The sequence below is a fragment of the Bemisia tabaci genome, chromosome 7 (genome assembly GCF_918797505.1).
Source record: "Bemisia tabaci chromosome 7, PGI_BMITA_v3".
NCBI classification, from domain to species: domain Eukaryota; kingdom Metazoa; phylum Arthropoda; class Insecta; order Hemiptera; family Aleyrodidae; genus Bemisia; species Bemisia tabaci.
In genome coordinates, this window is record NC_092799.1 from 28387733 (window position 1) to 28403596 (window position 15864).

The 15864-nt window shown below is 36.3% G+C and overlaps 2 protein-coding genes across 2 annotated transcripts in view; both read left to right on the forward strand.

Moving 5' to 3' along the window:
• The window catches only part of LOC109043616 (UNC93-like protein MFSD11), a 22751-nt gene extending 15750 nt beyond the window's left edge, over positions 1-7001 (forward strand). Inside the window, exons 6-8 of the mRNA XM_019060884.2 lie at positions 3191-3356; positions 3511-3646; positions 4480-7001. Of these exons, the coding sequence (XP_018916429.2) occupies positions 3191-3356; positions 3511-3646; positions 4480-4632 (455 nt within the window). The 3' untranslated portion in view covers positions 4633-7001. The remainder of the gene's footprint in view (positions 1-3190; positions 3357-3510; positions 3647-4479) is intronic.
• Positions 6909-15680, forward strand: LOC109043163 (UNC93-like protein MFSD11; the record flags this gene model as incomplete). The annotated part of the gene is given in 7 exon segments (XM_072302780.1): positions 6909-7175; positions 7641-7810; positions 9091-9267; positions 10022-10278; positions 11439-11564; positions 12883-13048; positions 15545-15680. Coding segments are annotated over 7 exon segments (1119 nt in total), but the record flags the coding sequence as incomplete, so codon positions are not given.
• Between the last annotated feature and the right edge of the window lie 184 nt (positions 15681-15864).

Genomic DNA, 15864 nt, shown 5'->3' on the forward strand with positions numbered 1-15864 from the left:
GGAACCCTCCTCAATTGCCCTCTCACGCGGTGGGCTGAGGCACACCTAAAATGCAATTGCCGCACTTAATACCACAAGAGTTGTCCTTAGTGTAAAACTTGTTTTACATAATATAGAACAGAGTAGGAGCATGATTTTATCATAATCTTTATCTCTTTAAGATAATACTTTTTATCAAAAAAGATGAGTTTACGGAAAGATTTGACACAATATCCTCCCCTGAGAGGATCTTCCTCTCTCATCTTATGAGACATATTTAACACGTAAATACCAATGATACCAGCCCGTATGCTAGAGACTTTTGCTGCGGATTCACGTTAATAGAAAAAATAAACAGAACAAGCTGAAAAGCCTACAACGACCGATAAACTAACAATGGTTAATGCTGTTTTTAGTGCAGAAATTGCGTTTTAAGTGTACCGGTAGGTCCAAAAATTGTCCAATCAAGTTCCAATTTTTAGTAGGCGATCCTAATGCCAGGCATCACCAGGAAAACCCGGTGGAGCGGGACTATTTGAAACTTTTGCGAAAAAGACACATCCTACTGTGGGAAGCCCTTTGGGAATCTTAAACCTCAACATGCGTGTTTCTATTGAACAGTTAAGGTTAGGCTTTTGACATGGAGAGGACAAACGGGGCTTGCGCAGTGCGCCCTTTCCCCGCATGACCTTGGGGAGTCCTCTTAGGTCTTTTAAACCTAAAATATCGTGTTTTTCATGAAAAGTTGCCCTAAAATAGCTCAGAATTGCAGCTTTTCCAGGGATGTTGGTTCATTTGAAAGAAAACTGGTGTTCATCGTGGGGAGCTCAAGCACGGTAACACCAGCCGCAGCCCCCCCCCCCCCCTCTCTTTGGAGGGTCTTTAATTTGATTGAAAATTGAGAGACGGAATATTCTTTTACTCCATACTTATTGAACTTTTGCGTGGACTCCATTCTCATTGAACTTAAATGACCACGTTTTTCAACGCAATTTTTAGTTACAAGGGGGGCCCCCCAAAAATACCCCCTAAAGAGTCGTGAGGGGTCCTGAATATATGAAATTTGGATTCTTTTTGGTCCATTCCCTATTCCACTGACCATTTTCAAAACATCAAAACCAGTTTTCCTTGAAAAAAGGCCTGGAATAGTAGGTCTGGGCCACCTTATATATATAATTAATCAAGAATTTCCGGAGAAAGTTCGGTCTGGCGGCCCTTAAGCAACCAATTTCAGCTGCCAGACCGACTGATCCTTAATCAGGAAGGTTTTCCGCGTTAAATGAGCCCAATATCAAATGTATATGTTTCCGGTTGAAATTTGAGCACTTTTTTTCCAACTTTGAACCGGTCTGGCGGCCCTTAAGCAACCGATTTCGGCTGCCAGACCGACTGATCCTTAATCAGGAAGGTTTTCCGCGTTAAATGAGCCCAATTTCAAGTGTATATGTTTCCGGTCAAAATCCGAGCAATTTTTGGGCTTTTTAGGGGCCTAAAACTTTCTTAATGCAACCGGTTTGACCTGCCAGACCGCCCATTTCTTTTAACACACCAAAATCCGCTTCGAATGAGGTGGGTGGCAAATTTATATTATTCCGGTTGAACGAATAGTCATGAGCTCTCGGTCTATTAAGACTGACTTTGGAAGCTGGATTCGTATGTATTTTTTATCAAGTATTACAGTTATTGATTTTTCCTTCTAATTTTGGTTATTATTATCACTTAAAGAAGTAAATGGTAAAAAATGAAGGCTTCCAGTTGACCACGTATGTATACGTAATACTGAGGCATTACAAAATTCACATTTTTTGAAAAGTAACCTCAATCCACAGAGACATAACATCGCACAGTGGATCCAGTCAATGAGAAAGGTCGGACCAAAATTTGAAAACTTAAGACGCTTTCAACTCCGTTCACACCAAATTTCGAGGTTCTAAAACTGGTTCCATTGGTTTCCTTGTAAAATTTCCTTTGGAAAGCATCCCTTGAACTGTAAAATATCACGAAATAAACATAAAATTTGCAGTTTTAGTTTTAAAATTCATGTCCGGCCTCTCCGATTGATTCGGTCCACTGTGCGTCGCTCCTCTAGCGTAACGACGCACACTGGACCGAGTCAATAGGTGAGATCGGACAAAATCTGGAAACCTTGGAAGCTAATATTTACAAAAATATGAAACATAAAAAGTTGGAAAAGCGTTCTAATGGGTTTTTCGTAGAATTTTCTTTCAAAAACACCCCTTCAAACAGAGGTCGTGACGAAATAAACATACAAATTTGAAATTTTAGCAAAAAAATTCATATCCGATCTCTTCTATTAGCTCGTCCCACTTTGCGGCGTACTCGATTTCCGGATGAGCCCCAGGAAGCATGAATTCATATGTAAAACAGGGCTCACGAGGAAATTGAGATACGTCCTTGTGCCAGAGGAGCGAGGATAATTGGATACATTTATCCTAAAAGGTACTATGTGCATAGGGATTGCTTGCAACATAGTTCCTTTTAGCATAAACACGTCCAATTCTCAGTGAAGTGATTTCTATGGAGTTCAACGGAGAGATCAAATTTTAAGATTTCTGCGAAAAACCCTCCTCAGTGTCCTAAAGAATGATATGTGAGTGGATTGGATGATTGTTTTTTTCTTAACAACGTTTTCTGAACCGCAATCTAACTATAAACCATGTTTCATGTGAAATTTTTTAAAATTTTCGCTCCGAAAGGTTTGTAACGTAATCCTTTACGCTTTGGCCGGGGTATGGCATGAAACGTAAGAAAGAAATGAAAGATCGGAAATTTCACGAGGCTGTGAAGTATCTCATATTTTCCAAGGCCTCGAGTATGCAACTCGCACTCAAACACACAGAAATAGAAGAAAGACACAGTTTTTACATTTTGCGAAACATGAAAAGAAACCGGTATTTTTCAATATCTTTCATAAATTTCATGAAACATTTCCCGGGAAATTTCAAGATTTTATTTTTCATGAAATTTTGCAATCCTGGCTCAATTATGAATAACCGAATAGCTCTGACATTTCATTAATGAAGGACCCTCTTCTCTTGCTCAACCACATTTAGACTAATTTTTGTATGAATGATGCATTATATTTCTCAGATAAGTAATTAAAATCGTTTAGGGTTACACTAAAGTCATCAGGATAATGCAGATGTTAAACAACCATTGTCTAATTAATAATCCATTGTCTCTTTTCCAGGTGGGATATTGGGAAGAATTTTTGGAAAAGTAAATGTATTTCGGATCAATGTATTTTTTGTTGCTGCTGTGATTCTCAACTGTATCTGTTATTTGATGATATTTTTAAGTTTACCTGCTGTTGCAAACTTTGGGAACACATACGAAAAAGCTTTCATTGGACCACGGTGAGTATTTTTGAAAGGGTTTTTCTCATTTAAATGGTGCGCATTTTTTTCCCCCTGTAGACAGCAGTAGTTATTTTTATATGAGAAATTGAATTCTGAAGCCTGTGCGAAGCAAACGACTCACGTATAAACGATAAATCTTTCAAATTTTCAGACCCTGGCTCTTGTTACTGGTGGCTTACTTCCTTGGAGTAGGTGACAGTTTGCTTAACATTCAGATGTTGACTTTAGTAGGGTCTCTATATCCTCACGATAGTGCTCCTGCCTTCGGTGTCTTCAAGATTTCACGAGTAAGTTCCAGAGTCAAATTCTTCTCAAAAAGATCAATTTTAAGGTACCTACCATCTCGGTTATTTTTTCGGAAAAATATTTTGCCCCTGCAAATTATTCATGTGGCCGAGGAAATTATATCTTTTAAGAAATGTATATAGTTATTAGTATTTTGTATTTCCATCCTCTCTTATAGTACATTTGACATTCAAGTCATCGATCAACTCAATTATATGATTTTGAAATTTTGGGATCGTGCACATTTGAAGCGTACGTGATAGTAAGCAGGAAAAAAATGTTTGACTTTTACTAATAGAATGAGGCAAAGAGCGTCGGATACCTAGAGCTGTTCGCGTCACTACTCGAAGTATTTGAAATATGTCTCTAGAAAACTTTCAAATATATGTGGAAAAGAACTTGAACGTTCAAATTTTCATTCGTGTTTATTTCTTTTATAGAGAATTGAACTTGATTCTATATATACGACTTTGAAGTACAATTCTTCGTAATCTATTGATAAATCCTACTAGTTTTGGGTCATTATGCTGCTCAGTCTTTTTTGGTTTAAGAAATAAAACATGAAAAAAATAGGCAATGTGAAATGTAATCGGACTCCTTTTGATAAAACCATCCAAGTAAAAATGCAGAGAAAAATAACACTAAAATATTGGCCCAAATAATTTAGTAACAGAATGGTAGGTTAGTGCTGTATCCCTAAAATCCAAAACGGACATCAATTCCAAAATTATCAAAAGTTAGAATCAGAGTAGAAGAGCTGAAAATTCGACAAGACGAACCCTTCAAATATTTTCCTCTCGGTTTAATTACAAAACGATTATTATTAATATTTCAGAGTGTCTTCACCGCCGCTAGTTACTACTATAGCCGCTACTTACCCCTGCCAACTCAACTGCTGATTTTGACGATTTTTGGAGCCATGGGTATGATTACATTCAATGTAATGAACGTCACCCATGAACGGAGAAAAGTAGCGGACAAATGTTGATGGTTTGAATTTCTGTCAAGCCCATTTTATCTTTATAGCCAATTTAAAGCTAAGTCGTCTAAGTTATGAACATACATGGAATGCAAATGTATTCCTTCAGTTCATCAATTATATTTTAATTTGTAATCGTATCTTCAATTAATAGAGAAAAAAATCTGCCCTTTCACGAGAACATTTTTATTTATTTATTTAATTACTTATTTATTTTATCTTAATTTATATTTATAGACATTTGTACAAGAGAGACCCGTAATTGGGACTTTGACACATGTTAAGAGCCCCCTCATCCCCACCTAACAATTATTTACTGTAAAATAAAATAAATAACTTCATAAAAATCGTGTACATACATAAAAGTCGCTCCGACAACGCACTTTTGCGTTCTGCCACTCCCAAATTCCACATTTGCCAATCTTTTCATGCAAAAAGCATGTTCATTGCAAAAATTCCATTTGCCAAACAAAAATTCTTGAAAATCATAAAATGCCCTAACTAGCAGAAAATTCCGTAATAGAGAGAAGCTATTTTTCCGTCGAAGAGCTGTTCCTTGATCTCCAGGGCAGAGAATTTACCATCTGGATACTTGAAAATTTGAAAACTTGCTCTGATCTTTTTAGCCAATTGTTTTCTTCTTTTTGATGTCTCTATGTCTTCTGTTATAGTTATGAGACGATAAGAGATCAGAGAGAGACACCAGTCCTTTTTATTTTTTCAAATTTAGTACGTTTGGAAGATCAGCTTAAATAAAAGTTCTTGAGATCATAAATTGAATAAACGAGGGATAGGGAACACTATCACATTGCGACTTTTATTGAAGAACCGGTAGTACATCAAAAGATTTTTACCTCTTCGAATAAACTGTTCTAAAACACACCCTGGATACAACTAATCGTGCTCTATGGATGTGCAGGTTGCATTCCGACGTAATTGAAGGCGCTTCGTTGTTTCCGCACTGACCTGTGCAACAGGTTCCTGCTGGCATAGCTATCAAGACTTTAGTGCTACGATTAACATTGAATATTAGATAAAACTCCAAGAGGATAGATAAGCCTTCCGCGTTGGTTTCCTCTTCGGCGTTATCATTTGGTCTGTGTATTTTTCGACGAAAAAGAAGATAAAACATGAGCAGAAAAGAAATATTCTTGATTAGTGTTCTTTTTTATTCCAATTTCTACAAAATATTTTTGCAAAAAATCGAAGGGGATAAGATAAAAGTGTAGGAGGAGCTGTTTATACAACTTCAAACGGGCAGTTTGAGAGTATTTCAGTTTTTCCAGACATCGTCAAAATTTTAATGACCTTTTCACTGGAAGAAAAAGTAGCTTGGATCTAGAGTCCAGACTCTTGAAAACAATGACAAGAAAAAATACTCTTGTTTCAATCGTATATTTGCTTGAATCAAAAGGAAATCGGCTTAAATTAAGAGGCAAAGTTTTCGGTTTAAGCAAAAATCCGATTGAATCAAGAGTATTTTTTCTAGTCAATGTTTTTAAGAGTCTGGACTCTAAATCCAAGCGACTTTTTATTCCAGTGTTTTTTTGTCCAAACATTTTTAAGCGCATAGATTTTATATTTTCATCAGAGTGCTCACCTGTTTTCTGAATATTGGTTAATTTCAATGGATTAGAATGTAAGTCTGATAATTTTAATCGATCAATTAATTTGCTACGTCTTTTTGAAGGATTACAAATTAAATTTAATTTTCACATTAACGCCAGCTTCAAGGATCTCGGTTCTAAAAAGTTACAAGATCAATCTAGAGCAGCGGCGTGGCGTGATTTGCGATAGATCGATTGTTATGCCATTTAAGCCTATGGAAAAGGATCGATAAACAGGGTGTTCGCAGCGAACACCTTAATAATCGATTCTTTACCATAGGTTTAAATGGCAGAACAATCGATACATCGCAATTCACGCCACGCCACTGATCTAGAGGATTGACAGAGCTATCAACAAGTGCCTCTCTAATAAATTTTCTAATTTTCATGCAATGGTGCTTCCTGCTTTTTTGTTTAAAATATTCAGGCATTTTAAAGAAATGTTAGGGACAAGAATGATGATGATTTGTATTTTTGCCTTGGTTACCCGTTTATGGTTGTTAGTGTTTTTTATCTTAAAGACAAGTATGACTAATGCCAAACGGCGGGCAGCTTGATTCCGTAGAGGATTAAAGATCCTACTCAGAAATGATAACGCACTTAAGAATTTGCACCTCATTGACAGTAAGTCGAGTTCCTAGCTTAAATTATCATTATTTCCCAGAGAAATATATCAGTCTAAACTGAATTCATGCGCATACATTACGCTCCATGTGTTTCTTTTTTATGACGCTTTTCTCTTTATTTCATGACGCAGATGGAGTAATGTTATATAACAAATTAAGCGCCTTGCAAATTCTGTTACCTTCCCCTAAATCAGCGAACTGTTACTTTTGATTTGACACAAGCTATTTTGTTATGAATAGACAAACAGTTAATATATGTGCTATCGGGTTCTGCTCATTCACTCTATTCTCTGGTTACTTTGCTCTGGCAGATATTCAGGTTCTGTATCTACATTTTTACTTATGAAAATACACATTATTCTGTTTCATTTTCTCCCTTGGTTGATTTTCTCCTCTCGTCATGTTGAATGAAATGCTAAATTTGACCAACTTAAAATAACTCTAGCTGCTTCAGCTCGCTACGCTCGCTTGCGCCAGTAGCTGTATCGGTAGCATGAAGGACGCCGCATGAGCCTTTTGACGTTGCCAATTTTCTTTCGATAAAAACCGAAATTACTGGGAAATTTTTTAATATTTTTTTCCAAAATTCTCAGATAATTTTGTTCACAATTTAATCTAAAATATCAGAAAATTTCAAGGAAAAATAAGCACAACTTTTCCTAAAAACACATGTTTAATCCGGGAAAATTTGGCAACTCTCGAATGCACATACGGCGTTTTTCCTTAGCACAACAGTATACAAGGCCCCTCTTCTTAGTTTATCTTTATTGAATACCTATTTCAGAAAACCTTATTAGTGAGTGCGCACGATGACAACACTAATTTCAACGTTGATGGCTACACTCTTGCAGGAGTTACATACTCTTCTTTTGCAATCAGTTTATTCCTCGTTCCTTCAATTATTTCACTCATTGGCCCGCGATTGACAATGTTCATTGGAGCTGCATGCTATGTGTGAGTATACAAAATGAGCCTACACTCAAAACAAGGTATGACTCTGAGACCCATAAAAAATGGATCGGAGATCCATAATTTCTAACCAAAGTGACTTACCGTCTGCAGTATGACTTTCTGAGCCATACTTTAATGGTCGTGAACCTGTAAGCATGGCTCCACGAACTATATTCTATGGCTCCATGATCCATAACTCGGCCGGTAAGTCACTCTTCCCATACTTATTTTTTGAGTGTATCTAACAACTCGATACTAAGGTTAATGATACAAGATACCAGGACTACGTTTTACGAAATTGCAGAAATATTTGTAGACGAGTTCTAATATTACAAACCATGAAGAAGAGTTTTTTTTTTTTTTTTTTTTTTTTTTTTTTTTTTTTTTTTTTAATACGTGGCTAAAATTGCGTTCTTTCTCAATTTGGAGCACTAGATGAAATACAACGCTTTTTAAGGGTAAACGTGCCTAAAAATCTTCGGCTTTTCTTGAAGAATATGATTCAAAATCGAGGAACTTGTCCTCCACATTTAGCTATCCATATCCAAGATAAGTGAAACGTAAGTACGCTCTTCCCGACCCTTTCAGACGGAACTCACAATCACCTTTCGGCTCCCGCTGGTAGAGCTATGGCGCAAAGTTTGTATTTCAACAATATCACAGTCTTATAGTCGAAAGCAAATAAGACCGCCTGCTGTTGATAAAAACGAATTAATTCAGCGCAAGCAAATAATTTAAGAATGAATATTCATTTGTTTTAATGAGGTAATTGGTTGTCTATTTTTTCAAGTAAGACAGAAAAGTAAGACAGAAAACACCTCTAGTGGCGGGAGTCAAAAGCCAAGTTCTGACTGAAAGAGTCGGAAAGAGTATACCTGCGTTTCACTTACCTTGATCCATATGAACTATGAATGTAATATAATATTATGATATAATAATAATGTAATATAATAATATATATGAATCCAAATAAATAAATAAATCTAATACATGGCATGTAGGATTTTTGATCAACCACGGGCAGCATAACGCTTTTCGAAGGACTGCAAATCTAATTGAGTATTTACCAGATTATTCTTTTTTTCCTTTTTTTCAAACGTTTAAATTTGTCATGCGCTGCGTTTAAGCAATATTTTTTTTAATGCTATGTTTGATATCTTAAAAATTTGACGTTCAAAATATGATACCCTTGGTGTCTTGAGGATGTTTTGCAAATTGTTTACATTGGCATTGTCTCAATAATTTTCATCAAGACTCTGACCGTTTGTCTTTTGATTTGCCAGAGCTCCTCCAATAACAATTTTACTAGAGAATAGTTGGTTACTCTACATAGCAGGATCCCTCAATGGAATCGGTGCCGCTCTAATGGTTACTGCAACTTCAACTTACATAGTATTGAACTCAACCGAGGAAACGCTTGCACGAAACTCGGCTTTATGGTGGTTCCTTTATCAGTGCGGGTATGTTATGATCTTTTTACCCTTCGATCTTAGAGGAAACTTAGATCAGCAGGTCAGATACTTACGAAAAAATTTCAGACAGCTTCCCAAAATTTGCGACACAAAATTGTGCCGCTAGGATCAAAATTGCATGGTGCATCCGGCATGTGTGCATTCGAAAAGTTGCCTATTTATCTTTTTGGGTGCGTGACTAAACTCCTTACCTGTTTTTAAAATCCATGTGAAAATTGGACTAAATTTTGAAATTAGGAACTTTATTAATTTTGGTTGTCTAAAAACAACTTAGGTGCCTTTAGTTTCCCCGGACACATACGTGTTTTTGAGATAAGCCAGAAATAGTGATTTCTAATTGCAAAATCTGGTCTAATTGATATGAAATTTTGACCCAGAGTAATGGCAGTGTATACGATATCACAAAAGGTATAACAAGGTTTAGCAAAACAATTCATATCCATTTATAAAGATAGACGTGTCCTTGTGGATCCACTTATTGCTGCACTGACGAATTTGAGCCTTCACATTTATTAGTCTCCTTTCCTCAAATCCCACATAATACATCAATAAAACGACGCAACTGACCAAATGCATGACTTCATCTCATTTTACTCTGTATTGGCCCGTCTATAAAGAAAAACCTTCAACAATCGATGGAGTTGGAGCCCTGTCATCGAAATTTGAGAGGAGGCCATCAATTTTTCGTTGTTCTTTTTCTTTGTCCCAATGTCAAGCCCTAAAATATACCTTTATTCTTCAGGCAGTTTCCAGGCAATCTATTCACATACCTTACATTCAAAAATGTAACCTTGAAAATAGATGAGACAACCCGTCATCATGTCTTATTTGTGCTGACTGGAATCATGGCTACAGGAGCTTTGATGCATTTATTTCTGAGAGAGGTGCACGGAGAAGGAAAGGAACCACCTGCTACCCCGTGGCAAGCATTGAGGAAGACCTGGGATATAGCTCTATCGCGAAATACGGCTATTCTTTTTGCAGCTTTTGGATATTGTGGTACTGGAGGATGACATTTTTTCATGTTCATGGCCTTTGCTTTTATGGCTTCTCTGTACATTAGGTCCTCGCTGGCTCAAATCTAAACCAATTTCTTTTTTTCAGAGGCGGATCCAGCAATTTGGCAACACTGGATTTCCCCCATTTAAACCTACGCTAAATAATCGATTTTTGACGGAGCACTTGGCCCCTCCAAGAATCGATACATTTCCATAGGTTTAAATGGACGAAATCCGGTGTTGCCAAGTTGCTAGATCCACTAATGCTTTTTTGACGGATGGATCTAAAATCGACGTTAACTTCTTTGAATTATTATTGACTAAAAGGTATCCTAAAATTGTATAATCTTTAAAACATTTTATCCGTCTGTACTTTTTTCCGTTCCAGAGCTTTCCTAAAAAATATTTCATATATAATTTGTATGACCTCAACAACTGCGTTAACAGGTCCCGAGAATACAGTGCAAGGGCAGCAGGGGTAGAAAGCACCCCGTAACCTCTCGTGTCTATCGGTCGAGATCCTTGTTCATTTATCTCGTTGTGCATTTTTATACTCAAGTTATGTGACTATATTTTCATGATGCGCAGGTTTCTTGGTGCACATCGGAACGAATTTTACAGAGAAATCCCAAAGAAGCAAATCATACTCTGTAATATAAACATCGGCGGATTCAGCAAACTGGAAACATTGTCTTGTCTCTATTTAAACCTATAGAAATGTATCGATTCTTGGAGGGGCCAGGTGCTCCTACAAGAATCGATTATTTAGCATAGGTTTAAATGGAGAAAATGGTGTTGCCGAATCGTTGGATCCGCCTCTGAATATAATATCATAGGAGTACCGTGTAACGCATAACGGCTGAGGCGCGAAGCGCGCGCTTAAATGGGTTTGACCACAAGGCGGTCAGGGAGTGCAAGTTCCCTAGTCAAAAAAAAAAAAAAAAAAAAAAAAAAAAAAAAAAAAAAAAAAAAAAAAAACGAAAATTTACAGCATTCTTGACTAATTTATACTAGTATGAACTAATCCTTGCACTTTGATGTGAACAGTCGCTATATTTTTAGCAATGGTTAATTTAATCATCATTTATGGCTTCTCAGGTCTGCACATGTCTTTCATCACCGATATATGTGGATCTATATTCAATTATAACATTTTTCCAGGTTTACACATGTCTTTCATCATGGGAATCTATGGATCCAGCATTGGGTTCACATTACAAATTGGAGAAGGTGTTAAAAGACTCGTTCCCTTGTCTGCAATTTTGATTGGATGCGGAGAAGTGTCGGGTAGGTACTGGCTTAATTGGACGTATTTCTACCAAACGGAACTATGTGCATTATGACGCGAGCCCTGTTATGCACATATTCTTTTGGGTCTCAGGGCTCATGTCTTAATGCACATGGTTCCGTTTGATAGAAATACGTCCAATTCATCATGAGATTTGTAAAATTTTGGAAAGATAGTTTATAACGACAGGCAAAGTTTTTACACTCATGTTTAAATAAGACATGAAGTGTGCAAAACAATCAATAGATCCATAGAGAAAAAAAAGGAGGTGTTTGCATTTCGGGCATCCTGGAATTTTTTGATGACTTGATGACGTAGGTGGGTACAGCAACGTGTAGCGTGAAGGGGACGTCGCTGTACCCACCTACGTCATTAAGTCATCAAAAAATTCCAAGATGCCCGAAATGCAAACACCTCTTTTTTTTTCTCTATGCAATAGATCGAAATTCTTCAAATGTACAGGTGTGAATTCAAGGGGGCAGACCCTCCGAGATCTTTATCCATCGCACAAGTGTGTATGAAGTGCTCGCCACCCTTTTATTGTTGTTTTTTCCTTTGGTCCCACGACCATAATTTCAATTAATATTATCGTATTTCATAATGTTTTCTCGATACATCAAATTTGATTTTTGGAACCATGCCTCAAATACCTAAAATATGATTGTCCTGTTTCAGTTTAGCAGGTTGCTCAAGTGCACTGATTTCTAGACATTTTAACAAATGAATGTGTTTGGCCTCCTATTTTTTTGCTTGGAAGAGCTCGGGAAAGATAGTTAGTTCGTTGAACACGACGATCAGCTACTAGGCTGAGGTACTAGGCCAAAGACCGGGAAATTACCTTCAATTTTGAGATTTAATTATTGTTCGAAGACCCTTAAAGACTACATAATGAATAAGTAGTTCCTGTCATACTTTATTTTTAAATGAAAAACTACTTAACGTCGATTCTTGAAAACTTCCTTGTTTTTTTTCTCTGTCCGAAAGAAACTCCGTAAAAATCTCAAGAAATTATGTTGATTTGTTCACATTGAAAAAAATAAAATGAGTGTAGAGATTTTTAAACACCGCAAATGATTCACCGTCGACATATTTATAAAATTTTTTACCCGATTCCCATTTACTACTCAAGAAAGTCGTTCAATTGAATTGAAAGACATTTAAGATTAGCAGGGTCAGGGTCTAAAAGTAAAGATTAGAGTACCTGAAAATAAACTTTTGGGTGAATTGCGAATTAATTAGATCTTACCTATGGATATTTCGATGATTATGACACATGTATTGTCCGACCGCTTACTCTATTTCCTCCTCTTTTTGTAGGTGGAGTTCTAGTACAAATTTTTGGGAACGTGAAGATACGTCGGATTAACGTATTTTTTGTTGTGGCTGTAATCCTTAATTGTTTCTTCTATTTAATGGTTTTTTTGAGCTTACCCGGTAACGCGAATTTTGGGAATTCGAATCAAAAATCTATTATAGAACCGAGGTAGGCCTTTTTGAATTTTGTATCATGTGGTGTGAGACTTGCATCTTTTGTGAGTTGAAACAGCAATGATAGAAATTTTGTCACGTCAAGAAGTCATTCCTGGCAGATTATTCCTAATTAAGGATTGACAATTAATATTTGGATCTTAACTTTGACACGTCCAATATTGACAAAGATATTGTTAAAAGAAAAAAACAAAAACAACCAAGGATTGTCGGAAGCCAAGACACATTTGAGTCTCGATAAATCTTGTATAGAGAGCGTTCATTAATTACATTATAGAGCGTTCATTAAATCTAAGGGTAGGGAGATTCAGTACCAGCGTTAAGTGACACTATTTATTGGTAAGAACACACGCAAAATCCAAAATTTATCTTCCTCATTTCTTTGACGATACATTTAACTATATCGTTAAAAATACTTCAAATTGTATCCAGTCATTTATTCAAACTTTGTGCCGTAGTACCCTTTTTAAAGCGGTAAGCTCAAAAAGAATGCTCATTTCTAATGCAGATTGTGAAAATAGGAATACATTTCAGACTTTGCTGATGCGCTGATTGTGATTTTTGAAACATTTTCTACGGGGGAAACAACTCTTACTCTTGCTCTAGCAAAAGTTTGCAACGGTTATAGGACATTTCGTCAACGATTTTGTGTCCGCGCTCATGTTTTTTCCAGTAATTTACGTCCACGCGTTTTTTCGGCACGGGAGTTTTGGTCCACGTGCCAGTTGAGACCCAAAGTTAATTGGCCCACATGTAAATACAAACGGCAATTGCTCACGACGTTTTTGGATGAAAATTTATAATGTCTTGGAAGAATGAGGGTTTGCTTGTTTTTTTGTTTTGTCTGTTTGGTCCAACGGAGAATAATATATAGTTGAGAGTTTTGGTAAAAATGGGGGAGCGTCATTTCCATAAGACAAAATACACTAAAACACTCTTCACCTCCTTGGTGTAACAGGACTTACTTCAAGACTTACGTTATCTTTCAAGAAATTCCCACCTTGTTATATCTGAACCGGATAAACCTCTATATTTGCCTCAGCTAAAGGCTCTTAGATTTTTCCTGTGTACGATAAATATCTTGATTTATTTTGCAAGCAAAGATCTATACTTTTAAAGGATGCCTGTCATTCTTAATAAGTTCAATTTCGTATAATACAGTGCAACACCTCTGTTGTGAAATAGTTGTTTCAGGCGTCGCCTCACGGCAGGCGAGCGGCCAGCGCGTAACGCGCATTGGCGCCTACAAACCTAAGTGGATACTTCAAGCATTGTGCAATGCAGGAAGTATCCACTTAGGTTTGTAGGCGCTAGTGAGCCTCTCGCGCTGGTAGCACGCCGCTCCGCTCTGTTAGGCTTTAATATTTATACTCACATAGTCAGCGTTTTTTAACTCATGATTTTGAAATGTTTGCACACTCTGCATTGATTATTCTCATTTAAATGGATGGGAAAAAAATATGTATCAATTTATCAAAGGAGAATAATCATATAATGTGTGTTTTTTAAATATTGGTGGTTCCGTGTCAAATTAAATGATTTCCAAAGCACTTTAATTTTTTCTTTTACATTTTGTGCTTTTATTGTGCTACAGCGAGGTGTACGCGCAACGAAACGCTAAAAATTTGACGTATTTGACTCTAACAGATCGATATACAAATGGGTTAAAACTAAAGATTGCGTGCTTCTTGGTTTTTTTCCTCTTTTATTCATTTTCACAATTTCTGTTGGCACAACTGCGGCTCATTGAGATTAATATCGCAATTGGAAAAGGTTTTACAAATACTTGCCACGTTTTAAAAATATACATGTTTTCAAAATGAAGTAATAATTTCGTAAAGAAAAAATTAAAAAAATAAAAAAAGTACCTTTACATATATAAGGTATATTGTACATCGAATATTTTAAGGATAGAAATAAAACCAAATATTCACCAATGTATATACCAGTAATAACATTTCATTTAGAAAATGAGCAACCATATAACAACACTCCTTTCTCTCTGAATTTCTCATTTCCATATTGTCAATATAATTTTACATACCGGCTAAAATATAACGCTTGGACCAAGTCACTGTTGCTTATTTTACGTGTGGGCGTAAACTACTGGACAAAAAAGGTGCGCGGACAAAAAATCGTCGACAAAATGTCCTGAAACCATTTGCGACAGGCCTATTATTCCAGGTATTGGAAAAATTGAAGAACTGCCCAGTTGTTTTAAAATAAATCCTATCTGACCAAACAGAATAATTTTGTAGAAAACAATCAATTGAACTTCCAGTCATTTCAAGAACAAAATATTTCAAATATAAATCGAATTTGCATCATATCTATTTAGGGAGGAGTGAGGAGTTAAGGGGTGAGGCATTTCTATGTGATCAGTTAATTGGACTCCAGCAAGCATAGGGAATACACAGGTGAAGAGAACTTGTTGCGACATGATTATCATTGGATGGTGGCTTTATATTTGATAGATATTTATTTGTTCCAGGATATGGCTCTTACTACTCGCGAGTTATTCTTTTGGATTAGGTGACAGTTTCCTTAACATTCAGTTTTACTCTTTAATTGGATCTCTTCATCCTACGGATAGTGCATCTGGATTCAGTATCTTCAAAATCGTGAGGGTGAGTTTTTCCACTTAAAAAATTTTCCAGGCCATGTGCGTAGGGTGCTTCACTCGGCAATTTGCAAAAAAAAAAAAAAAAAAAAAACTATAATAACTATAACAATTATAGAAAAATATTCTAATCGCGACATTATTCAGGTTGTTATTTTTGCCTTATTTTGATCGAAAATACTTGCAACTAG